The sequence below is a fragment of the Sander vitreus genome, chromosome 18, assembly GCF_031162955.1.
Source record: "Sander vitreus isolate 19-12246 chromosome 18, sanVit1, whole genome shotgun sequence".
NCBI lineage: Eukaryota > Metazoa > Chordata > Actinopteri > Perciformes > Percidae > Sander > Sander vitreus.
The window spans coordinates 25,027,182-25,052,644 of NC_135872.1; the positions used below are offsets into that span (position 1 = coordinate 25,027,182).

The 25,463-nt window shown below is 42.0% G+C and overlaps 1 protein-coding gene across 1 annotated transcript in view; it reads right to left on the reverse strand.

Annotated features, from left to right (window-relative positions):
* Positions 1-298: 298 nt before the first annotated feature.
* kcnk10a (potassium channel, subfamily K, member 10a) overlaps positions 299-25,463 on the reverse strand; it is a 121,327-nt gene continuing 96,162 nt past the window's right edge. The window contains exons 5-7 of the mRNA XM_078274585.1: positions 22,067-22,259; positions 5,448-5,590; positions 299-970 (exon numbers count right to left, since the gene is read on the reverse strand). Of these exons, the coding sequence (XP_078130711.1) occupies positions 299-970; positions 5,448-5,590; positions 22,067-22,259 (1,008 nt within the window). The remainder of the gene's footprint in view (positions 971-5,447; positions 5,591-22,066; positions 22,260-25,463) is intronic.

Genomic DNA, 25,463 nt, shown 5'->3' on the forward strand with positions numbered 1-25,463 from the left:
AACATTAAGTAGAAGATATTCAGTGAACACTATATATATGGTTTAGAATTGGTAACACGGAATATTGAGTGAACAAATACTGAGGGAACAAATTTGCTTTCCCCCATCCTTCCTCTTCTAGGTCTACCAGGGACCTAACACAATGTGAGTCAATTTACTGGGCACATTGAATATGAAGACATTACAGTACATAGCACAAAGAGACGTGTTGTCCCTGCTTAAGCACACACAGGAATAAGAGAGACCTAAGGCACTAATGGTGGTATCTAAAACCTCCTTTTGCATGAGTACACACTGTCTATGGGGCCATTTGAATATGCAGCTCTTTTGTTTCAAGTGTTTTCTTACTTCTCTCTTTGGTTTGCTCTGGAATAAACCCATTCTGTGGCTTACAAGCATCCACAAACAGTGGGAAATCAGACAAGCTAGTGTTGCACTCCTTGTCTTCATTCTCATCCTCTCTTTCATCCTTCCTTTTTCCTTCATCTGAAGTGGGTGGGCTGCAGTCAAAAGTGGGCGTGCTGCAGCCGTAGGCCTCGCTGTGAGGCCGACGAGCCTCATCTGGGATGTTCTTCTTCAGGTCCCGATTTCTGTTACGCTTGGCCAGCTTGGTGACTGAGCTCAGGCGGTTGAAAATGTTGTCCTCAGATGTGGTCTGGTGGTTAGAGCTCCGGTCACAATGCTCGGCCCCTCGCAGCCGAAGGTTGTTCAGCTTGGAGTCGATGCTCTCCTGGGAGGAAGTCTTATAGCTGTTTGTGTCTAGGTTGAATATTGCACGGCGCTCTGGAGAAAGCATGTCCAGGGACACGGCACGCTGGTCCAAGCCCAGCTGCCGTCTCTCCATGCTCCGGATAGTGGCGGCTCGCTGCAACTTGTCGTGGACCTCGACACTCATACGCCGACGCGTCTCCTGGAACTCTGCTCGCACGTTTGCTTTCCATTCTGCTGCATGAGCCTTGATCCCGCCAACCTTGGCCAAAGACAGTTAATAAAAATCAGTTTACAGTGAAAATAATAATAAAATAAGAACAATGCTGCAGCACAATGATAATGTCCTTTTCAAGGTAAATAGGATATTTTATCAACCTTGAATCTAAATTTCATCCACAGTGGAAAAAACTTATATTACACTTTATATTAGTGGTCCCCTCCTAAGGGGCCCTCCAGTGAATCTTGAGATGATTGGCATGATAGGATTTCCGAACACAAAATTTCTTCTAATCTTTGCTTTTTTTCTTGCCGGATAATGTTGCCTAAATCATTGTAGTAAATTAATCTGAGACAGTTTACAGGGAGTATATATATATATATATATATTGCTTTGTTTTAAGAAGACAGGATAAAAAAAGAGTTTGCATTATATGACAAGCTAGTCACCCTACAATATCAAATAGCATACTACAAATCCCTTTATGTTGTATTAGATATGGAGGCTTTGGTTCAAAACTGGGAAAATGTAGTGTTGAAACTGTAATGATGTGTTAGAATTTAAAATGTACAGTCTGTAAGCCCAACAGGGCATTTAAAGCAGTATGCTTTGTAGTCCAGTACAGGCCATTCTTAAAATTCAGCTTCAGTTTCACTTATTGCATGTCCTACTGATGTAGGTTGACCAGATTAGACCAGATAGGACACTTTGCGCGTGACCGTAGTGCTCATGCACGCACATGCTTTTTAATGTGAACATGTGCCAGCCCAGGTCAGACATAGACACAGACAGATTAGACACAATTTTGCCAACAGCATACTGCTCACAACATAATGGGGTATCTCAGTTAATATTCATGAATTGTCTTGTTATATGTAGCCTACATTTCTACAGTTGTGTTCAGAATAATAGCAGTGTGTTAAAAAGAAAAAAAAAGTGAATAATGCTCAAAATCCTTAGAATAGCTTTCAATTCCATAATATCAATGCATTGGGAACACTGCACATTCAATTCCAAATCAAAACATGACCAACATTGATCAAGTTTGTGTTATACCTTTACAGAAAGTGAAGAAAAAGGAATATTAGGCAGTTCAAAAAAGCAGTATTTGTATTTTTCTTTACAAACTCAAACATTTACTGTATGAACTGAAAAATGTCTCAAGGGTTTGCTTTACTTTGAATCACTGCACTAATATTTAGTTGCATAACCATTATTTCTGAGAACTGCTTCACATCTGTGTTGCATGGAGTCGACCAACTTTTGGCACCTGTGAACAGCTATTCCAGCCCAGGATGATTGAACTACATTCCACAATTCCTCTGCATTACTGGGTTTTGCCTCAGAAACAGCATTTTTGATGTCACCCCACAAGTTTTCTATGGGATTGAGGTCTGGGGATTGGGCTGGCCACTCCATAACATCAATCTTTGCTCGCTTACTGGTGTGTTTTGGATCATTGTCATGTTGAAAGACCCATTTCAAAGGCATTTCCTCTTCAGCATAAGGCAACATGACCTCTTCAAGTATTTTGATGTATTGAAACTGATCCATGATCCCTGGTATGTGATAAATAGGCCCAACACCACAGTATGAGAAACCCCATAACATGATTTTTGCACCACCATGCTTTACTGTCTTCACAGTGTACTGTGGCTTGAATTCAGTGCATGGGGGTCGTCGGACAAACTGTCTGCAGCCCCTAGACCCAAAAAGAACAATTTTTCTCTCATCAGTCCACAGAATGTTGCCCCATTTCTCCTTTGGCCAGTCAATGTGTCCTTTGGCAAATTTCAACCTATTCAGTACATGTCTTTTTTTCAGCAATGGGACTTTCAGCGGGGGCTTCTAGCTGATAACTTTGCTTCACATAGCCTTCTACTGATTGTAACAGTACTCACAGGTAACTTTAAGTCTTCTTTGATTTTCCTGGAGCTGATCATTGGTTGAGCCTTTGCCATTTTGGCTATTCTTCGATCCATTTGAATGGTAGTTGACTGTTTTTTCCCACGTCGTTCAGGCTTTGGATGCCATTTCAAGGCATTTGAAATCATTTTGGATGAGCAGCCTATAATTTTCTGCACTTCTTTATATGTTTTCCCCTCTCCAGTCAACTTTTTAATCAAAGTCTGCTGTTCCTCAGAGCAATGTCTGGAATGACCCATTTTGCTGAGTATTTCAGTGTGAAATGCACTATAACCAGCATGCACAACATTTGCTTCCTTCCTTCCTTAAATATGGGCCATAATTGACACCTAATTCTTCACAGAATCAATCACCTCACTAATTGAACACAACACTGCTATTATTTTGAACATGCCCCTTTCAATTACAGATTCAATTACACAGAATGAGCAGCATGCATGTCATGACTGTTGGGTCTGTTGGTTTTCTATGACTCTACAACACTTACTAGTAAATTATTTGCCATGTAGAAATATCACTTCTGCCAAAAAAACTTATTTATGAGGTTAGTGATGTTGGACTGATATTATTTATTATTATAAGAAATAATATTTAAAGACATTGAGTGAGTTTCGTGTGGGACCAACTTTATTTTTCAGAATTAAAACATTCTTTTGAAAGATGCACCCACTGAACTTGAAAAGGTATTTTTCATTGCATGGCACTAAACTAATTATTTGGAACTGCTGCCATAGGCTTGAACTAAAGTTATGGTAACACTTTACAGTAAGGGTACATGAATTGTGAATTCATGCATGAATTAATTAATGATTTGTGCGTTACTTCATTCCTTTATATCTTATGAATCATCAGGAATTTACATGAGTTCATAGCCTCTCACTCATGACCTCATGTATGAACAACACATCAACTAAAGCATTAGGTAAGGTGGGTACATCATTATGCACAAGTTGTGTTCAAATTGGAATTTGCGCAGTGATGACCACATTTTTTTGCAGCAAAATAAATAATCATGATCATGCTTAATAAATCATAATTCATAATGGTGTGCCCACGTACCTAATGCTTTAGTTGTGTTGTTCACGTATGGTCACAAATGACAGACTATGAACACGTCAATTCCTGATGATTGATAGGATATTAAGGAATGCAGTAATACATTAATAATCATTAATTACATAATGCATAATAATACATACATCAATTAATTCATGCATGAATTCATGATAACTCATGTAGGCTACCCTTACCGTAAAGTGTTACCAGTGTTATTCTAACCAACAACACACACACACACACACACACACACACACACACACAAATGTAATCTAGACCTGCTATCAGTAAGCATTGTCATTATCATTATCTCAATATGCAAATTCGGTAGGCAAGACAAAAAAACAGGGTTTTAGGTCTAGAGAAGTGATGTGCTGTAATCTCGAGAGACCACTGCAACATGCAAGGTGGGGGTCCTTTGACAGACAGTGACAGCTAAAGGCATCTGTAGGCTACTTTTGAGCAACCTTGTAAACTAGGCCACCATTACTTATACTGTAAGAATGTAAGAATGGCTACACCTGTCAGTTATGTGACTCTTCTTGCGTATGGTAGCTGCCCCACAGAGTCTCCTGAAGTGATGCTGCTGTGTCGACTCTAGTAACTCTTCATTTGCCTGTATCATTTAAATGGCAGCTTGAGACAGCAGGAAGAGGTGGAGCTAGGTACATGTAACCTTTCAACATGTTGACTTGATGTCGCATCTAGATTGCAATGAAATTACAACTGCACTAACAGGTGTTTCTACGCCTCCAGACAACATACCCAAATACAAATCAGATTGAATGTTAAGGCGTAGATAGGATCTTAATCTCAAGTGTATTCCCAGAATATTCCACCAACCAAAGATTTGCTCAGAACTATGATTGACCTGACCATCTGTCACACGCTAGATCAGGCTTTATCCCAGCACTGTACACCCGGTACGCCAGACTACACTGATTCTGACATTAACAGGCTAAAAGATCAATCAATTCATAAACAAAATAATTCATACATTATGCAGCGGCCGAAATGGGTTTCCTCAGGAGGGTAGCTGGCGTCTCCCTTAGAGATAGGGTGAGAAGCTCAGTTATCCGTGAGGAGCTCGGAGTAGAGCCGCTGCTCCTTTGCATCGAAAGGAGCCAGTTGAGGTGGTTCGGGCATCTGGTAAGGATGCCCCCTGGGCGCCTCCCTAGGGAGGTGTTCCAGGCACGTCCAGCTGGGAGGAGGCCTCGGGGGAGACCCAGGACTAGGTGGAGGGATTATATCTCTAACCTGGCCTGGGAACACCTCGGGATCCCCCAGTCGGAGCTGGTTAATGTGGCCCGGGAAAGGGAAGTTTGGGGTCCCCTGCTGGAGCTGCTACCCCCGCGACCCGACCCCGGATAAGCGGATGAAGATGGATGGATGGATGGACATTATGTTTAATAAACATGATTTTTGGTTGTAGCCTTATTTGGTAACTGATAAATCAGTAGATCCCAAAGCTGGTCCTACCATTGCCAAGAATATAACATGAGTATCAACATCTTAATCATTCCTTATGAGAGCATACCTCTTCTTTTGTTTTTTTGGATAGCACCCTCAGCCAGTCACCAATCATGTTCAGCACTGCAGCAAAGTAGGCCAGACCACCCAGGATCCAAAACCACACTAGTGGTCTGTACCACTTCCGGTACTGAATCCTTCTGTCTCCTCCTAATTAGAAAAAAAAGACATGAATGACTGAAGAAATGTACATCACTTTGCTACTGCCAGCATGCATCTCAACCTGAACAAGGAATAAAGCTCAGACAATGAGAAATTCACAGTTGAGTTATGTTATGTTTGTTCTTACAGTCAGTGATTATATTTAAAGGTAAAGACATTGTCAACAAACACTCTATAAGTCCATTGATGAATTCTGCTTTAAGGCGAGACACTTGAGCAAGAAGATTATTTTGTTCATATACTGGTCAATTGTTTGAGTTTGGGCTATTTGCTTCTATAACATGTTTTCTTTCAGACTGGAGGACGGAAAACATCCCAAATACATATTTAGGTGTATGTTACTCCACCTGTTTTTTATTTTATTTTTTTTATAATTTTTTTTTTTTAAGTTCACCAAAATTTAGCATCATATGCCTAATTTGCATATTTAAACACAGCATTGTCCTATGTAAGTAATCAACTGGGGAAGTTTCATGGTGATAGCTAATAGATAACTTGTATTACTCTATTCACCTGTATTTATATAACATTTTATTCCCCAAACATGGTGGAAATATATTGTAGCTGTTGACAGTATTTTCTAATTTATGCAGTGATAAAAAAAGAAATATCCCAAATTCCCTCTGTTAAATCTTTGACTCTATCAACAAAATAGAATAATCTTTTTGACAGATAGATAGATAGATAGATAGATAGATAGAATGCATCAGCTCCCCCTGCACAGCACATTAAGTCATGTTCAGATAGACCCTATGACTTCTGGATGAACATATATAAATTTGCCATGTACTATACATTCAAGTTGTCACTCAGGTACAATCATCTGATCAAATATCGCTGCAGCCGAAAAAAGATTAGTTCAAATAGTTTTAATAGAAATCATTGCGCGCGCGCGCACACACACACACACACACACACACACACACACACACACACACACACACACACAAATATCATCCTAGATCCACCGGTAATGCAGAGAAAGAGAGAGTACAAAGCAGAAGACAGAGAAAGGCCACTTACTGATGTCTCTGTGTATTCAGACACTGCAGTTTCAACTTCAGCTGATTGGCCACTCAGCCAACAAGAGCAACAACCGCATTCCTGTGCCTAATTGGCTGTTCAAGTGTAGGAAAGTGCTCCCTTGTCCCACCCACCTTATTGGCCAGGAGCTGCACGTGGATACTCAGGCGCTTGCACGCTACTACAAACAAAGCGATAGTTGAAGAGTCGTCACCCAGCGGAGCATGGCGAGTTTAAGCTCACAGCGGAGAGTGAGAAAAAAAGGCTGAAAAGGCGACACCCAAATGCCAGATAGTAACACAAGCAATGATAACTAGTCGTTTTGGTGCCTATTCTTAACTGCCGTTGCTGCATGATGCTCACTTTTTGTTGTCTGAACTCCGTAGCTGTATCCCTTCTAGCCACTTCTAGTGGCACATCTGGGGAGTGTGTGCAGCGTCATTTCCACGCTTCCCATTCATTTCTATGGGAGCAGCTGTGCAATGCATTCTGGTAGCGACTTTTGAATAGCGCCTCTCAAAAGCTCATGAAAATCTTTTAAACTGACCATATTTCTTGCATAAAATGTTTTCAGAAACTATTGTTGAAAGGTGAACTATTTTCGTAAAAAAAAAAAAAGAGATTGTATTCAAAACTAGCCGCCATTATGGTCTGTTTTGGAAGCGGGTGTAGCCTGGTCATTGAAAAGAAACTGATAACCAGTGTTGGGGAGTAACGGAATAAATGTTACGTATTCAGAATACAAATTGTATTCCGTTACAGTTACAATTTAAATAGTTGGTATTTAGAATACAGTTACATTGTTGAAATCAATGGATTACATGACGATACTTCTCTGTTTCACAAGTTTATTCACTCTCTGAATAAATTAAGGCAACTCCATGCATTTCCCAGAAGCCCCAAGATGAAAACGAAAAAAATTAGCTATTTGTGTGATCGCTGATAGAGGTAGAGATGGAGCCGGAACCAGTACAACAGAGGCAGGGCAGGAATGCGTTTCTATCTTGGAAATTCAAACAGCATTTCACATTAAAGAAAGAACAGGGAGAACGAAATATAACTGTACAGTGCAACCTCTGCTTGCCAGCAACCAACCTCCTTTCAGCGTCCAAATTACTCCACCTCCAACCTGAAGTAGCATCTTAAAGTAAGTTTTCTTTAATTTGTTTATTAGCCAAGGGTAGTTGGCTAAGGGTAGTCTGCTGTAGTTTTACTGGTCACGTGGCCAGCGAGAGACAGAGAGAGGAGCCAGTAGCGTACCAGAGCCAGTGGGCCGGTGGTGTTTTGATTGGTCTTTGTGTGGTCATTTTCGCCTTCCTTTTGAAGGTTGTGTTGTGTTTAGTTTGTGTAATAAATCCTTTTAGTTATCGTTGAAAGCATTTCCGTCTTTCCTTTTTCCTTCTCCCGGGTTTACTATTTAAATAGTTTCCGTCCTCCAACCCTAGACAAAGTAGGGATGTAAGTGTTTTGGGGGGCTCGTCCGGGGTCTTTTGAGGGTCAGGTGCAGTAGGTTCTGTTTTCAAGTTAGGAGACATTGTAATTGCACGTTTTCATTGTCTGTTATGGTAGGTTTTTCTGTTTGATATTTTCATATAGCCCTGTGTGCTGCCTCCGTGGTTTTGCTTGTGTGTGATGGTGAAACTGATGATTCAGTAGTGCCCAGATAATTTATTGGGAAGTGATCTCATGTAAAAATTCTAATAGGATTGATGAAAAGTTGATAAACAGCAGATTGAGAGTGCTGTTCTCAGAACAATTGTGTAACTATCAGTGGAAATAGCCTGACATAAACAACTATTTTTGGATGAAGCCTGTAAAATGCACCCTTTACCTTTAACATAAAGGAAGGACACTGTGTGTGATAAGGTAAAAGCAAACAGCTTGCAATCACAGATATATTTTTATCAAATAAAAAGGTTTTTTTGTATTGGTTAATTTAACCCTAAACAACAGAGATTGTTTACAGGGTATCATTAATCTATTCATGTCTTACAGATTCACAAACAATTGAACGGAAATCGAGTTATTACTGGTTAGAATGGATGATGTAGACTGCACAACAAGCTAATGTTAACAATTCAATTCAATTTCAATTCAATTTTATTTATAGTATCAAATCATAACAGGAGTTATCTCGAGACACTTTACAGATAGAGTAGGTCTAGACCACACTCTATAGTTTACAAAGCCCCAACAATTCTAGTAATTCCCCCAAGAGCAAGCGAGGAAAAACTCCCTTTTAGGAAGAAACCTTGGCAGACCCAGGCTCTTGGTAGGCGGTACATTGCATAGTATGTTCCACTGGGAGGCCACAGTTAGGCCCCATCCCATTCAAAATTGAACAACCAAAATTATGCTGCGGGTTTGCAATGTGTCCATTAGTCTGTTTAGCTATGCCTTCTCTAAGCCTTACACCTAAAGTGGAAAAATGCAAGTCATTAAGTTTACTGTTTCCTCCAGTAAATACTGTCTTACCACCTGTTGCTTCAAGCTCTTCCAGTCAATTACACCTATTTTCGAGAGCAGGACGGGGAAAAAAGTGTGCACCGACTGAGCTCTTGGTGTTGACATCATTACCGACATTGGTAACTACTTAGCCTCATGGTTTGTTAATCAAAGCACCAGTACAGCTGATGTGTGGTGACTGTGTGGAGACAGTTCGAGAACTTAGCTTCCATGTTAGTAGTAATAAGCGGACGGCATTGGGGGGCAGGGGGGTAGGGGGTGCGCGCGCATCTCTTTCTAGCGTTCTGAATAAAAAAAAAAAAAAAAGAAAACGCTGAAATAAATGAAATCAATAGTCCCCGGTTTGTTGTGCCCACTGAGGGGAAGGGAAGCCCGTGAGAACCAGAGCCCTGACTGCCCGGAGTGGCCTGTCACAGTGTGGTGAAGTTTTAAAATCATGTATTCCTAAAAGGAAGTCTGGCGTGGGTTATGTTATAGCTAACGCCCCCCGTCTGTAGTGGCGTTTCGCCGCCCGAGTGTGTGATGACGTCCTCATAGAGGCCGCAACTGTGTGACATAGTAAATATTGGAGCTTATTTAGATCAAGGTGTTAAAAACGCAGTTGTTAGACCAATGGTTAATGGCTAAAAAGTTAGGGGTCCCCTATGACTGTCATACGGTCATAGGGGAGGGGTATGTAGGGGGTATAAACGGCTATGTCTCAGCATGTCTGGCCACTTTTTTACCTACTGTTTTTAGCTAGCTAGCTAGTTTGTCAGTTCGTTTTGTCCCTTCGATCATCTCAAACAGACCAACGGTGCATTTTTCTTTTTAACTCCTTTGGGGAAAAGCAAGAGGAAAAACGTCTTACAGCCATGTCTACACACCTATTTGGGTATCAAGCTGGATCATCTGTTGAAGAAGAAGGTACGCTTGATACACGCTCTCCCAGTACATTTGAATTGAGATCCAGTACATTTGAACTGAACCGTGCATCCCGAAATGGGTCATCTAGTACTGGAGAAGCTACTGCTATTACAGATAATCCATTTGCTGTGAATTGGGCGCCCCGGAAAAAGAGATCCCGTCCAGATATCTTTATGCCAAGCATGGCAGAGTCGTGTACAGCTGATATTGAATATGTGGGTGACAATGGATATTGTTATTCCATTCGATACAGTGAGGGGTATGTGACATTAGCTGTGTACACTAGCATTGTTGCGGCGTTATCTAGCAAAGCTAACAGAGTGTACGATCTCGGTGAAAGACTGGAACCTTTTTAGGGAGGTTGTGTGTAAGGACCTGGACAACCCTGGATTTCCTGAGATAGTGTATGTGTCCCAGTGGGATGGCTGCAAAGGGGGGGAAATCTACCGTGTGGAAGCAGACCGTTTCACAAGATCTGCTGAGGATTTTATTTTCCTAAGTGTATGCGCAGAAAAAGAGAAGGTTATTGCAGCCAGAGGTTGTGAAGAATGGTTGTTAAAGCCATATCCTGTTTCTAACCCTGAATGCAACAAGTGGTTTAAAAATGGCTTCTTTATACAATGGTGTGACTGGGAGACTTTGAAGAAGCAGTTTGATACCGTTGATTATATTATCAGAAGAGACCAAATAAGGAGCTCTCAACGACGTCGGACAACGACGCCGTCAAGGACGGCGGACAACACTCTCTGCCCCTGCCACGACCACTTTATAGACCTAAAATCGTCAGACACAAAGACTAGTAAAACAGTGGGTCTTTTTGTATGTGCTATTTAATTGCAAAATAGTTAAAAATGCTTTTTTATTTTGTTATTGTGTATTACTGTGACTGTAATGTGTGGATTTCTTTCTTCTCCAGAATGTATGGAATGGAACTGTTTATCACCCGGGACGCCTCCGAGCCAACACAACTTGTTTGCTCCGCTGACTGCAACCGGATCTCCTCAATCATCATCATCATCAACACATATAACCCCTGAATGCTTCCTGGCTCTGCTACAAATTTCCCCCCCTTTACCACCCTCTCTTTTGATCAGGTCACCGCTACCTTCATCCGCTTTTCCCCTAATCATCTGATGTCTTACAACTGCCAGATGGCCGTGTTTCTTCAGACAATGTGGGGGATGAGCAATCGGACGGAATGGTGTCAACATTGTTTATAGACAGTGTTAAAACAGCGTCTCTACATCTGCTTAACGTGGTACTTTACAACTATTGGGAGGAGTTGTGCCAAGGTTGTCAGATCAACCATCCGAGTCAGAAACAGCACGAGTGTTTGGGCAGTATACCAGAGGGGTTCTATGCAAGACATTTTGAACAACTTATGAAAAGACTGTTGACGGATACATTTATCCCTGTCGTAAGCGCTTTCTGGTGATGAAACAGCTCTGTGCTGATGGTGCAAGAATCCATGGTGTAGCAGAAACCGTTTTGTATGAGTTGAAATCTGTGGAAGATGTCAAAGTCAAAATATGAGAAATATATGATGCTATGATTGGTGAAGACGTCGTCAAAGTGGCTGAAATTCGAGAAATTGAAGACTACTGGAGAGATTTATATGAGAGAAAAAAAGTAACTGTGTGTGGATATGGGGAACTGTTTACGTGTAATGTATGACCATATCAGTGAGAGCTATGTGATAACTCGTTTATCCTGTATTTTAGATGAAATCATTGCCATCAATGTGAATGATGTTAAAAAGTACCAGAGTAAGTGTAATGTAAATAGCATTGATGTGTGTAGGTTAGAAAAACTGATGGATCTCGTTAGAAGCCAGTAGAGCACACCCCCTTGGGATGAGTTGATGCAAATGTTGTTATCAATGCTAATAACTCGTGAGAGTGTTGTGGAGACATTTTGTACAGTCATAACTAACATCACACACAATTTCAAGATGCTGAAAGTATATCATATACTGGTTATGTACACGATGCTTATAGATGTGGTGAGTTTGTATGTGAAAGAAAAACATTGTAACGATGTCTTACATGATTTGCAAAAACTACATGTATTCATAATCAGTAAAATGGATGTATCCATTTTAGCCAAAACTCTGTCTGTAATAGAGGGGGTTTCGCTGTCCTCATAACTGTCATGTGCGTGTTGTAGAATAAAAAAGGTTGGCATAAATCTAATGTGCTCACTTGTGTCCTAGATGAATCACGAAAAATATATTATGACCCCGCACACCCTGGAGGGTTAGGTGGGGTGCATAAGCTTCGCAATGCAGTCAAAGAATGTACGGAGTTGGCTCCACCAATACCTACGGTTAAAAAGTTTCTGTCTCTCTCGATCTGGTCGATATGTCTGAATAGTCTGAGGAAAACGATAAAGTTCGGTATATATTAACATGTATCGATGTGTTTTCTAAGTATGTATGGGCCAGATGTCTTAAAGACAAATCTTGCCCCACCCTCACAAGTGCCTTTAAAGAAATATTGCGTCAAGGGCGGGTGCCTATGAAACTTCAAACAGACGAGGGAAAAGAGTTCTATAATAAGGTTTTTCAAAGATTGATGACTCAATATAAAATACATAATTTCATCAAACGAGACAAAGGCAAGTGTAGTGGAGCGTTTCAATCGATCTTTTAAGACGCGTATGTGGAGATATTTAACAGCTGTTAATGCATGTAGATAAATTGATGTTGTGCAAGATCTGGTGAGTACTTACAACGATTCACACCATAGGTCAATAAAAATGGCACTGTCAGCAGTGAATAAAGACAATCTATACAAACTGAAACACCCCGGAATGGTTGCTTTTAAATTTCAGCAGGGCGATACCGTCAGGTTGTCAAAACATAGGGGTGTATTTAGGAAAGGTTATCAGCAAAGTTTGACAGATAATTTTTTTACAGTAGCTAAATGTGTTGGAAGGACACCCCCTGTTTATATACTAAAAGACACTGACGGGGAGTCATTGACTGGAACATTTTATGAGGCAGAGTTACAACCCGTAACTGTAGACAAAAACAAAGTGTTTAAAATAGAGAAAATAATTGATAGTATATAAAGAAAAAATATATATATATGATAGATAATTGATTGATTCATAGTTGATGTGAGATAAAGCTAGCATGATAAACACTTAAACTAGTCATTCTGATTCGGTAATGAAAAGTGTAGGTATAATGAATAAGAATGGGTTTTTTGTTACGCTCCCCAGCAATGCTTCAGCCTTAGTTTATCCGAACAATAAGATATGGCAGTTCAGAACAAAATTGGCAAAACCGTTAATATTCCAGCAGCCCTACGAGGTAGGCCTCATAGAGATAGAGTACCCCAGGATATGGAATAATTTTACCACAGATGATGCTGAGGTTGAAATTTTTGATACTAACTAAACTAAACATACATATAGAATAGAACTAGCGGTCGGTTGTTATAATTCAGTGGCTAGCATTGTTAACCCTTGTATTGTCCTTCGGGTCACAGGGACCTGTTCAGTTTATTTGACTTTTTGTATTGGCCTGGCATTGCGCTTCAGGTCCCGGGGACCCTGGCCAGTATTCGATGGTATTTCTCCACTACCGCGGCTCTGGCCTTCGGGTCTCTGTGACCCATACGTTATTCCATGGTATTACTATACTACCACAGCTCTGGCCTTCGGGTCTCTGTGACCCGTACGTTATTCAATGGTATTTCTCCACTAACGCAGCCCTGGCCTTCGGGTCTCTGTGACCCATTCAATGGTATTTCTCTACTACCGCGGCCCTGGCCTTCGGGTCACAGTGACCCATTCAATGGTATTTCTCTACTACCGCGGCCCTGGCCGTCGGGTCACAGTGACCCATTCAATGGTATTTCTCTACTACCGCGGCCCTGGCCTTCGGGTCACAGTGACCCATACGTTATTCCATGGTATTTCTCCACTAACGCAGCTCTGGCCTTCGGGTCTCTGTGACCCGTACATTATTCAATGGTATTTCTCCACTACCGCAGCCCTGGCCTTCGGGTCACAGTGACCCATTCCGTGGTATTACTCTACTACCGCAGCTCTGGCCTTCGGGTCTCTGTGACCATTCCATGGTATTACTCTACTACCGCAGCTCTGGCCTTCGGGTCTCTGTGACCCTTCAATGGTATTACTCTACTACCGCAGCTCTGGCCTTCGGGTCTCTGTGACCCGTACGTTATTCAATGGTATTTCTCTACTACCTCGGCTCTGGCCTTCGGCTATCTGTGACCCGTACGTTATTCCATGGTATTACTCTACTACCGCAGCTCTGGCCTTCAGGTCTCTATGACACATTCCATGGTATTACTCTACTACCGCAGCTCTGGCCTTCGGGTCTCTGTGACCCATACGTTATTCCATAGTATTTCTCTACTACCGTGGCCCAGGCCTTCGGGTCTCTGTGACCCATTCAATGGTATTACTCTACTACCGCGGCTCTGGCCTTCGGGTCTCTGTGACCCATTCCATGGTATTACTATACTACCACAGCTCTGGCCTTCGGGTCTCTGTGACCCGTACATTATTCAATGGTATTTCTCTACTAACGCAGCTCTGGCCTTCGGGTCACAGTGACCCGTACGTTATTCCATGGTATTTTTCCACTAACACAGCTCTGGCCTTCGGGTCTCTGTGACCCGTACGTTATTCAATGGTATTTCTCTACTACCGTGGCCCAGGCCTTCGGGTCTCTGTGACCCATTCAATGGTATTACTCTACTACCGTGGCTCTGGCCTTCGGGTCACAGTGACCCATTCCATGATATTTCTCTACTACCGCGGCCCTGGCCTTCGGGTCACAGTGACCCATTCCATGGTATTTCTCTACTACCGCGGCCCTGGCCTTCGGGTCACAGTGACCCATTCCATGGTATTTCTCTACTACCGCGGCCCTGGCCTTCGGGTCACAGTGACCCGTACTTTATTCCATGATATTACTATACTACCACAGCTCTGGCCTTCGGGTCTCTGTGACCCATACGTTATTCACTGGTATTTCTCCACTACCGCAGCCCTGGCCTTCGGGTCACTGTGACCCATTCCGTGGTATTACTCTACTACCGCAGCTCTGGCCTTCGGGTCTCTGTGACCCATTCCATGGTATTACTCTACTACCGCAGCTCTGGCCTTCAGGTGTGTGTGTGCGCATGCGAATGTTTGTAAACATTTTGTTCTCTCTTGTGTTTGTATTCTCATCTATAATTTCTATCTCATTCTTCTTCTTCACGTTCCCTCCTTTCCCTCTTCTTCGTTTTCCTCCGAGTTCCTTTTCCGTGTCCTTCTCATTCTCCTTCTTTGACGACACGTCCACCAACGACGACGACGGTTTATTCTTGTATTCTCGTATTCAACCGCCTTGTAGTTTATAATGCATTTGTGTTTGTGTGCGTATGCGCACGTGGATGTTTTTAAGGGTTTTATCTTTTTTTTTTTATCGTTGGTCTTTTCTATCTTCTTCTTGTTCTCATTTTGTCTCTTCTCTCTTATTCTTCTTCCTCCGAGTTCTTTTTCCGTGTCCTTCTCCTTCTCCTTCTTTGACGACACGTCCAACGACGACGACGACCACGCCACCAAGGTCGATGTTCCTTCCGCCAGAACATGCCCAGCAAGAACGCCAGGTACGAACTCAAGTCGTGGGTGGCCTGCGACGCCGCGTCCAGCTACGTGTGGAACATGCAGATGTACACGGGCAAGTCTGCGAGCGGCGCGCCTGAGAGGAATCTGGGCGTGCGTGTGGTGCTCGACGTCACCGAGGGCCTGCAGGGTCCGCGCAACGTGATGTGCGACAAATTTTTCACCTCCTACGAGCTGGCCCGGCGGCTGCTCGTCGAGAGGCACCTCACTGTGGTGGGCACGATGCGCAAAAACAAGCCCGAGCTGCCGCGCGCCTTGCTTGACACCAAAGGACGCGCGGTCTTCTCATCCACGTTCGCCTTCACGCCCACCGTCGCTCTGGTGTCCTACGTGCCCGCGAGGAACAAGAACGTGGTGCTGCTGAGCACGCTGCACACGGGGGACACGCGGGTCAGTGCTACCAGGGACGCCAAGCCCGACATCATCCTCCACTACAACAGCACCAAGGGCGGCGTGGACAACCTGGACAAGCTCGTCAGCACGTACAGCTGCCGCAGGAAGACGGCGTGCTGGCCCCTCGCCGTGTTCCACAACATCCTCGACGTGTCCGCCTACAACGCCTTTGTGCTCTGGCAGGAGCTCAGGCCCGAGTGGATGCGCGGCAAGCTCAACAGGCGCTGGGCGTTCCTCGAGCAGCTGGGCAGGGCGCTCGTGACTCCGCTCATCGAGACGGCGGCGTCTGCCTCGCACCAAAGCGAGACTTCCTTTTTTATTGGTCATGGTTTGCCTCGACCCCTATGCTTTGGCCACGCCCCCTGTGACACTGATGAACTGTATAATGTAGAGTCTTGTGTGTGTCTTGTGTGAGGTATCGTTGATCTCAGCAGGGAGTTCCCTTTTCATTGGTGACGATTCGCGGTGTCCAAGTGCCGCGCAAATGCACGGTCGCAAGGAGCGGCGACTGCCGGTAACCCCAACGCACGCAGAGGAGCGAGGGCCCGTCCATCGCTGCTTGCAGCTTTAATTAGGGCCCGAGCACCGACAGCGGCGAAGGCCCTATTGGAACTGAAGGAATTATTATTATTAGGGCCCGAGCGCCGACAGCGGCGAAGGCCCTATTGAAACTGAAGGAATTATTATTATTATTATTATTTTCTGCAAGTGAATTGGCGCACAAAAATGGCTCGCTAGCGCCCCCTACAAAGTTTAAAAAAATGGAGCCCTTGCAGTCCGTTTAACGTAGACTCACGAAACTTGGTACACGTATGTAGCATGTCAAGACGTACAAAAAAACTCACTAGAGCCATACCCTAAACCCAACAGGAAGTCCGCCATTTTGAATTGAAAGTTCGAAATTAGTGCACATGTCGTACTTTAACGAACTCCTCCTAGAGATTTCATCCGATCAACTTCAAATTTGGTCTGTGTCATCTTAAGATGTTGAAGATGAAAAGTTATTAAAAGAAAAACTTTTCGTCATAGGGCTTGGCCGTGGCGGGGCGGCCATTTTGAGCGTTTCGCCACCGAAACAGGAAGTGGGTGTAACTTCACTGTACATCGTCCAACTGCCTCAAAACCTTTCATAATTCACGAGACTGTAACTCATTAACATTTACCCAACAAAATTGACTCAAAGTCATAGCGCCCCCTAGTGGCAACAGGAAGTAGGCCTAAAAGTCAAGGTGCTATACTTTAACGAACTCCTCCTAGAGATTTCATATGATGGACTTGTGGGCTTGTACCATCTCAACACCTTAAAGATGAAAAGTTATTAAAAGAAAAACTTTTTGTCAAACGGTGTGGGCGTGGCGTGACGGCCATTTTGAGTGTTTAGCGATGAACGAGAAAGTGGCAGTAACTACAGTGTACATTGTCATATCTGCTTGAAATTTCACAGAATCAACAACGGTCAACCTGGACAGTAACATATGTCAGTCTGAAGAGGATACATTACTCCTGCTTTGAAATATTGACCTCTGAACCTTGAACCCAGTCCATCTTTGAAGGCTTGTCATTTAGCAACAGAAGGTGCTACACACATAGGACCAGCTGTTATAGAAAGCTCTGGACCTCAGCTGTCATGTAGATATGGTCACCAAAGTTTACCCACTGTAAGCACTGTCAAATATGGTAATAAGCTATTTTCACCTATTCAACTATTATATTTTTAAAATCTGACACCATTCCCCATCCCAAAAAACCCCAGGGTGTATCCAAAATTCTACACTACCAACTTCTAATTATGAGAAATATACCAATATATTTAAAAACTACAACTCCCACTATAGAGGGGCCCCAGAACCTGTTACAAAGCTTGTGCACTTGTAGTTCTTCCGGGGAGGTTGGGGGGACTCCTGTGTTTCTGCTGTCTGCCGTGGCTGCTGGCTCCATTCCATTTCAGATTGCCGCTGCCCGCCAGCCGGCCGAGCAAACAGTACATGAGACAAATACATGAAACTGTATTTTATTATTATTAATATCTTCATTGTTTACATCCTCAAATACAATGTTAGACAAAAACATCAATATTACGAATATTATGTATTTTTTATCTTCTTATCCGCCGAGCGGCATGTACTACGTCACTACGTCACAGTATTGCGCGGATTTTTTAAAACGTTATTACGGTGCATAACTTACTGGAACAAAGCTGAGCAACGTGTTGTTTCTGGTGACTAAACCACTGATTGTATACATGTACATTGAAACGATACTGGAGTTAAAAACCCGCTGATCGCTGTCTGATTCTGTGAATGAATGCCCACATTGCATTGTGGGATATCGGCTTTGAATGCGTGTCAGTAGCTCGGATCATATCGTAATGTTCTGTATTACAGCATACTGTAATATTTCATCGGTAATAAGACCGAAATAATATTAAAATAAAGAAATGTATACTATGATAACATCTAAATATATGTTGCTAGATGTAGCGTTATAGTTTTAAAAATATAAATAAACAACAAAGTAATCCAGCTTCACTGGCCGAAATAGACCGAAATAATAACATTAAAAGAAATACAAATAAGTCATGATATGATCTGGTGAATAAATGTTGATTAAAACAGCGGTTATTGGGCTAAAAATACCAATAATAGCAAAGCTATACAGCTTCTCTGCCGCAGCCCAACTGGTAGAAAGAAACGTGCTGTGATCAGGAAATCGGTGTCTGAGTGCCGCGCAAATGCCGTGTCGCAAGGAGAGGAGTCCGCCAGTAACCCCAACGTGCAACAGCGGCAAAGGCCCTATTGAAACTGAAGGAATTATTGAGAAAAGAACATGTCCTCCCTGAATGAGATAAAACTGTGATAAAATATCGACTTTGTTATGACAATAGACTTTGTATCACATTCCACGTTGTATTACAAAAGCTGTTGTAAGAGAGTTACATTACGTTACGTTCCATTACGGGAACGTTCCATAAAGGTTACAATGTTAGGGGAATGTTCCCCTAACCCTGATGTAACCTAAAACTAACGTTCCCTAAACGTTAAGAAAAATTTCCATGGGAACCAAAACGTAACCAAAACCATAACCTTCAGGGAACGTTCCCTGCACATAAAAACAACCAGACACAAGAACAGCTTCTTTCCCACTGCCATTACTATCCTGAACTGATGATAAGTGGGGTCATCCCCTCTTTGGCCATTCACCTACACATTACATACTTTATCATTTCAATATGCATCTTGCACACTACATTTGCACTATTACTTTGCACTCTACTCCATGTGTACTTGTATTGATATTATGTCTTATTTGTATAGTTATATTTTTTGTATATTATATGCCTATAGCCTATATGTATATTGTTCTGGCCGGATCCTTTTAGTTATCGTTGAAAGCATTTCCGCCTTTCCTTTTTCCTTCTCCCGGGTTTATTATTTAAATTGGTTGTGTCCTCCAACCCTATACAAAGTAGGGACGTAACAACCCTTTTTCCGGCGCGTTCGATAACACTGAACGTGAAGCACCAGAAAAACAAAACAAAGGCATAGGCTACTCGTCTACTTCCAATGGGAAAGTCTGTGATTAGCAGATTTATATATGTGCACATTTTTTCAAAAAGGGTATAACAAACAAGACTGACACAGTATTTAGCCGGTTACACTGGTGCCTGGTAAAGAACCCAATACACTACAAACAGGCAAACTGGCTAATACTATAATAGAGCTATATCAGCTGCTATAACTTAACAAATGATCGGCATCTGCCCTTTGTTGGCAGAAAAACAGCCGATGCTATAAAACGCCATAAAAACGTGATCGGGGCATCTCTAGTTGTGGGAGAGGAGTGTGATGTAGTGTGTCTGGAGCACCAACTGCCTCACTCACAACAGTTTGTCAAATTCTGTTGGTTCCTTGAGTTCAATGAATTTTGTGTGTTTTTGTTACTAGTGTTTTGTGCTCATATTTAATTTAATTAAAAAAGGGTGAGTAACTTTTGCTCAGTGTATGATATGCATATTCATTTCATTCATTCATTCATTTATTTATTGGGCATTTTTAGGCATTTAATTGATAGGACAGCTGAAGATAGAAAGTGGGAGAGAGATGGATAATGACATGTAGCAACAGGCAGCAGGTTAGAATGGAAGCTGCAACCGGTGGGGTAATGACTGAGCCTTAGTACATGGGGCACACACTCAACCACGTGAGCTACCAGGGTGCCCTGCAAATCCACTTTAGCATACATAATATAATAATATTATGTATGCTAAAGTGGATTTCCTCGGACACTGCAAGGTAACAGGAAGAGGTGCTTCCAGAGTGGCTGGTATAAACAGTATCCACCATAATAGGCCCATTTTTTCATCCCTTGTCCTCCCTTCTCTCTCCCTGGTTGGACTGTTCTGTTCTGAAATGTATGGAGGTCAGCCAAGGGATTTACAGAAGCTCAGTGATATTAGATGGGCATGTAGATCCTTGACTTGCAGGAATTTAATGGAGAGATTATCTGATGTGCTTCGTGTTCTGCATGACATTGCAGCAGAAAATAGTGGAGAAAGATCTGTAGATGCTTAAGTTTTACTATCTCAGTTAGCAACTTGGCGATGCTCAGCTGCTATCTGACACCCTCCAATCTCCTTCACTTGACCTATCTATGGCTGTGGATTTAGTAAATGCACTTAAAGACTTATTTCAGGAGTACAGAAGTGAGTCATTTGTTGACAATCTGTGGAAAGATATTATAAACACTGCCACAAATTGCAGTATAGCTATTGAAAATGCAGAGAAGACATCTCAAAATGTTAGCTCCAGACTTGGTGGGTCTATCATAACATCTACAACTGGTCAGCGCAAATGTAACACTGGTGACAAGGATAAAAAAACACAAATTTCCTTCAAGAGGAAGTAGTCTTTTGCTTAGGAGAAATTTATGAAAGTCATTCTGAAGATCTCAGTCATTAACTCCCCCAGGCAAAGGAAGCTTTTGCATAGAAAACAGCAAAGTGGAATGCAGAAGCTAATAATAATAATAATAATTAAGTGAAAAGTTGGTGTTTGAGGAGTTTTTTAACATGTCTAGGGATGTAGCATTGCGGATATCTGCAGGGAGGGTGTTCCAGATGGATGGGCTGCAACAATGAAGGTTTTGCTCCGAAGGTACGCAGTCTGGGGTAGGGAATGGAAAGCAGGCCAGATAGCCAGAGCCCAGCCAGTAAGAAGTACAGCTTCTTGGTTCTTAAACTGATCAAGAGGCAATTACGCACAGCTATAACAGACGTCAGACTGAGCAATTTGTGTGTCCTTATCATTGAGGCTAGAAGAGCTAAGTCACTTGACATATATATATATATATATATATATATATATATAAACCAAGCCTATATTATAATCAAAAAGAAACCTCAACTGTAATCAAGACCCAAATGTTCAAGTCTGATAATCTTTTGACATGTGTTCAAGGTCCCATGGCATGAAAATTTCACTTTATGAGGTTTTTTAACATTAATGAGTTCCCCCAGCCTGCCTATGGTCCCCCAGTGGCTAGAAATGGCGATAGGTGTAAACCGAGCCCTGGGTATCCTGCTCTGCCTTTGAGAACCGATCTGGAATCTCTTCCTTATGAGAAGAATAAGAATTTGGCCCACCCATGAGAAAGAGAGCAACATCATGGCTTGTAAACAAGCAAAGTGGCAGTTGGTCAAGGCCACACCCCCACCCTCAACCTTGCCCCCCCTCTCTCCTCCTCAATAGCATTTAAAGCAACAGACACAGAAATGGCACATCCTAAGTAAAGCTCATTGTGGGACTGGCTCTAGTGGCTGTAATTCTGCACCAAGGCTGAATTTCGGGAAAGAGACTTCAGATACAGTATTAGGGGACCACTAAGGCCTATATAAAAGCATCCAAACAGCAGCATGTCATAGGACCTTTCAGGTGTACTTGACTGCGATTAATAATATGTAAGAAACTAATCAAGTCATCAGGACATTTGTATTCATTAATATTTTGCCTATGAATGATAAGCTCTCACCTGCAACATAGTCACCTATTCCAACTGTTGTCAGAGTGATGACAACAAAATATGTTGACTCCAGAGCTGTCCAGCCCTCAATGTGTTTGAAGATCACAGCTGGGATGGTGACGAATAAGATGCAGCCAGCCAGGATGAAGAGGAGGGTGGAGGCCACACGGATTTTAGTCTGACTGATCTGGTTGTGTTTATTCTGTGAGAGCGAGAGAGACACACACACACACACACACACACACAAAGTATTGGCAACGTGTTAACCATAATACCTAGTTTTTGTATGTCTCGTTTTCAGCAGGGTTCTCATTGTGCTTGGACTCCTTGGTGGAACACATATAAATAGAACAAGAGTAGAACAGACTTTGAACTGTTTGCTATGGTCATTTGATTAGTTCAAGAAAAAAAGGACGATTCATATTAGTTGTTGGGCCGTGCATTATTTCTCATTTCACACCCACTGGTATAAGAACTCAGTTTTGGCCTACCATCCACACTAAGCCAGTGTTTCTCTTTCTAGATCTAGCAATCCTTAATTCCTCTCAGCCGCACAACAAAGCAACTGATATAGTGCACAAAAGACGCTTCTCCATGCTTCACACTACTCTAATGCTTGTTTGGCAGAAAACCTCACCTTAGTAATTCTGTGACTTCCAACAAGTTGGTTTATGCAGAATGCATTGCAACGGCAATGACAATAACAAAATTGGCCGCCACTATGACCATCCTGTTATGTTGATTTGAATGGGATAGTCCGTATTCAAATTTTTATGGTGGCACCACACACAGTCATTAAGAGTTTGACGAATCAGCCACAGTGGCTGTATTATCGCATCAGCGTGACTAGTTATTGTGATGAGAAAAGAATACTCTGGTCAGGACAGAGGTATGGACTCAAGTCACATATTTGATGACTTTAGACTCTAATCGACTTTAATCTAATCAATAAAGTCGACTTGGACATTAACACCAACACCAATGACTTGTGACTTCACTTGCACTTGAAAAGACTTGATACCTTTCCCCAAACTCAAAGATTAAAAAGGATGTTTTTTAAAACATTTTTCACAAATAAATACATTTCTGTTTATTTCCTGTTTCAACTAAGGCTATTAATCACGGTGTACCAGCTGGAAATGATGACACCAAATATAATTTTGTTTGCGTGTAAAGACTATGTGGTGGTCACCAAAAAATAGATTGCAATATGCAAAACATGCAAGTCAAAAATTACAGATGGATGCAACAACTTACAACTTCGTTTAACATTAGAAGCTGCACAAAGAACAGTAACGTTGAGTCAAGGCTAAATCATTTCATCAACAGAAGCGCCATGTTGGCCAAGTGTTGTGGGTTCCCTACCTTACTCGTACTTTGATGTTTACCCAAAACATGACAAATCTGATTTTAAAGTAAATGGCTATGCACTGTAATTTGCTAACGTTATAGCGGCGAAATCAAGGGCTAGCCCTAAGTAACTCATACTTGTACTTGTGAATAATTCATAATGGTGAATGAAATCATGTAATACATGCTGGTCCACTCTAAAGACTGCACACCCAAACACAAGAAAAGCAATCTACTATATGCTGTACGATAGGGCTGGGTATCGCCAATGATTTCCCAAATCCATTCAATTTCACAAGGTCCCGAAATGATCACATTTTCGATTCTGGTGCCGATATTTCAGTTGGAAAGCCAATTTAGCTTGGATATGAAAGAGATTAGACAACTGTACAAGGTTCCCTCTAAGCTGCTGCATTTACATTAACAATTGTAAGCCATCACCAAAACAGGAGAATCAATCTGTTTTAAATTGGAATTTTATGATCATTTAAATGAAAATAGATTTAAAACGGAAAATGATTTTTTTAAACGCAGCCTACTGTCCAATGCAGTGAGGAATGTACAGACATGTTTATTGGGGAAACGAAACACCTGTTACATAAACGCATCAGCGTCTAACGCCTGAGGTCAAGACTCAGCAGTTTGCTCACATCTGAAAGATAAAGGACACTTTAAAGGACAGTAATTAAGATACACACTTGAATGGCTGATAATTTACTTGCAGCACAGATTAAGGAGCTCTTCTACAGAAATTAAGAGATATAATGTAGTAGATCAGGTTTGCGTGGCCATGGGGAAGGACACCAGCTCAAGCGATGATAATTTCCCTGAAATTGTTGATCTGACTAGTCCTGACGACTCACCACAAACAGTGCGTGAGCGTCATAAAGCTTTGAAGAGACACAGTAGAATGGGAATCCGGAAGATGACCTTGGCAGATGATGATGAGACTGTAGTGTTAAATTTAATTATGTCAACAAAGAGGATGTCACACAGGTAATGTGATAAGATCAGGAACATTTTTTGGGTATGGATGTAGAAATACAAATACAGGTACATTTATTAAAACCAGACAAAAACAGAAATGTACTGCTATTTAAATTCAATAAAGCACATACTGTAGTTTTGGTTTAGATTTTAATAGTAAATTGGATTATTTTGTGGGCACACAGAATTATGTAACCTACAGTGCAGTGAAACACTTCTTGTACTTTATGGCTCAATCCCAAAGTGAGCCCTGAGGAGACTAAGGACTAAAGACTCACAGACTTAATTGATCTCAGGTGCTAAGTGAGTGAGTGTGTGAGGCCACATGGGGCTCAGATAGGTATAAATGGGATTGGGACAGCACTTCACGAGATCTCATGTTACGTGGCGATGTTTAATAACAAAGATGTTGCTGACACTTGCTGGTTTGGGAATTTTCATTTTAAGTTTGTTTGCTTTCCACACGGCCAAAAGGGAACAGGAGACGGCTGCCTGATTCCAGATTTTCAAATTCTTGTTTTTACAAGCTGGACAACAGGTTGGTCTGTGTTCCGTGGTCATCCGTGGATGTATTAAGAAACGGTTGTGCTGTTGTTACCTTTGTAATTTCGGTTCCCTATGGTCTCCCGCGATCAAAGCGTCTGACAGCTTTGAACTGTGGGTAATTCCCTTTGGTGAAGTCTGCATGATGCAGACTCACGGAAAGTGTGTACTCAAAAGCCTCACACCCGCTTTGAAATTTGACATTGGGACAGCCCTAAGCCCTTCTGAATTTCACGAGACCGCGAGTGGGCCAATGTAATCTTAGTTCACAGCTTCTTTATTGAGAACTTTTGCTGCAACAATAATTGATCAACACTTAATTTCTTATGGTTCCTAAGAACCTTTTATATGGCAACAAATCAAAGGAGCAGATGAAAACTTGTGGAATTTTGCCACTGATATCAACCAAGCTATGTTTTGGTTTCATAGCTTGTTTTGTTTTGGTCTTCATTTGATCTTTTGTCCTCATCTCTAATGGAGCAGCGTTGCACATTCTCTTTTGCATTTTTTCTAAATAAATTGTACT